The 2,336-nt window shown below is 31.9% G+C and overlaps 1 protein-coding gene across 1 annotated transcript in view; it reads left to right on the top strand.

Moving 5' to 3' along the window:
- Nucleotides 1–888: 888 nt before the first annotated feature.
- The window catches only part of LOC119589491 (transmembrane protein 104-like), a 100,597-nt gene continuing 99,149 nt past the window's right edge, over nt 889–2,336 (top strand). The window contains exon 1 of the mRNA XM_037938093.1: nt 889–1,051. Within this exon, the coding sequence (XP_037794021.1) occupies nt 1,004–1,051 (48 nt within the window). The 5' untranslated portion in view covers nt 889–1,003. The remainder of the gene's footprint in view (nt 1,052–2,336) is intronic.

Below are 2,336 nucleotides of genomic sequence, written 5' to 3'. Positions count from 1 at the left end.
TCTTAGTATATTTCATGGCTTTTATTTTTGTCATATTATATCTCTTTTTCCGTGAATATAATCAGTTGTTGCTTTTTATTTATTCTTGTAATGGTTAATAATAAACAGAACACAAAACATAAGATTACATTCATCACATATCCACGATGAACCTGCAAATCAAACAATCCGTTATCAGTAAAAATAGATATATCTTACACCTCTTTATCTATACACATGTAATCACCTTTTTAAATCTACTATAGCGATGGTTACCAACCAACAGATGGCACAGCAAATAAACACATTTTTTACAAATTTTCGTTATATTCAACATATACTTAAGATAAACCTGAAAACAGATAATCCGTTATCAGTAGATATAGATACAGAGAAAGATACTTAATGTTTGTAACGTAATTATCGCGTTAGTGTCCGAGGGAGCCTTGTGCGACGAGGGACGTTGCGCATTTCGTCTCTCGCTTGTTTGTTTACACCCACTGCGTCAGCTGATTGGTACTAGATATACGGACTTCTCGGTGTCAAAACTTTCCTGAAATTGATCTGTGGCTATTCAAAAATTTATTTGATGTTTGGAATGATAAATTTTAGGGGGTGTATTGTGATGAACCAAGATTCATCCTAAAGTATAACTCCTAAGGATGAATATATGATGACTATTTGGAATATATCTATTTATCTAGCTCAGGATTACTAGATATATAGAGTTCTTGATAATATATTTCTCTATGTTTTATTAATGAAGCCTCTACAAAACGTTAAAACATTAATATTAGTATAACAATAGGCAACATAATAATCAGCCAATATGTGCAATGAAGAATTACACTCATTAAAAACATATATTGCGTGTCCCAAATATCTCTACTTGTCTAGCGCGATTGCATCTCCAGTAGGCCAAACGTCAACAAAAATTTTGACAGACAATGACCAATTGTTTTTTGTTTTTAAGGCTTTAATTAAGAGGCCACTGTTGCGGTAAGCAAATAAACAAGGATCCAAGATGCCCAGCTCGCCAGGATTACAGCCGGGGGAGCAGTATTCCTCTGTAGTGAGTATGGAGTGAAAGACAAATACAGAATCAGTGATGAAAGGAAAATTGTTTTTGTTTTGGGTCGTGAAAGGGCTTCTTTGTTGCTGGTTTTTGAAGTCATTTTTCCTTGTTCGTTTCTTCTGCTTTGTTTCTGTTTTTTTCTTTCAGTTTTGTTATCGTTTTATGCTTTACCTATTGGCTTTTGTGCTTTTCACTGGTTCTTTGTTTTTTTTTTGTTATTTGTTCATGTAAAATGTATTTCAAAATAAAGATGATTTTTTTTATCCAAAGTAACTATGCGCGGAAAATAAGCTTATCCCTATTTTTAGTGTAATTTATAGTAATTACTCTCTAATATATGAATAAATTAACTTGAATTACTGAATTCATGAATTTGTTTTAAATTAATGAAATTAACGGAAATTCTAATGACTTAGGTGACTGGGAATGGGATGAAATATTAGTTAATAAAAGACTATTGCATGTGTAAGTTGAATTTTACTATTACAGTATGATTTGACGGCATGTAAGTTTTACCAGACTGTGTAAGGTTTTAGAGAAGTGGCCATATGTTTGTCATGTTGTTGAAGAAGAGTAATAAAAATTATGCTCGTGTAATTTATACACTAAGCTTATGAGTTTACAATGTTGAATGTACATATTTCAGCAAGTATAAAAGACAAGGAGTCAGTAGGTCGATAAATACAGATATATTTTTCTTACGTAATGTAATTATCACAAAAGGAAATTTTTAAACAGTTATTTTATGTGTTAAATAGATTTAAACAGTTAAGAAATAGACTTCCTTTTGTCTTTGCAATCATACATATGGAATTTAGACATAAATAGTGATTTACCTATTTAAATAAGAAATATTAGTTTACCTCTACCTTGCCAAAACATAAATGACGAAGGTTATTTGGCCTTTATCTGAGTGCCGATGAATGAGGACCATCTTCATTTAATGGCACATTGATTAGTCTACCAGGGTTAAATCTTTGTTTTCATTTTTTGATAATTGTGTTTGAGAAGGAAAATGTTTGTGTATTGATACCATGCGTTGTTGATAATCTACAGTATGTATATAAATGTTTAGAAAATGTCCTCAGTGCTTTTTAAAATTGTAATTGTACTTGCATTGTTCTATCGAAATTCACTTGAAATTCCATGTAATCTGGTTCTATACTTGATGATGACAGTAAGCATGTGGTAAGGGGTAGTTAACCTTTGTTGGAGTGCTGATAGGTGCAGAGCCCGTGCTGGTTGGTAGAGGCAAATGGACAGGTGTCTTCTAAACATATAC

This window comes from Penaeus monodon, chromosome 25, assembly GCF_015228065.2.
Source record: "Penaeus monodon isolate SGIC_2016 chromosome 25, NSTDA_Pmon_1, whole genome shotgun sequence".
Classification (NCBI taxonomy): domain Eukaryota; kingdom Metazoa; phylum Arthropoda; class Malacostraca; order Decapoda; family Penaeidae; genus Penaeus; species Penaeus monodon.
Note: the sequence above shows the minus strand (reverse complement) of the source record. Positions and strands in the feature narration are given on the sequence as shown.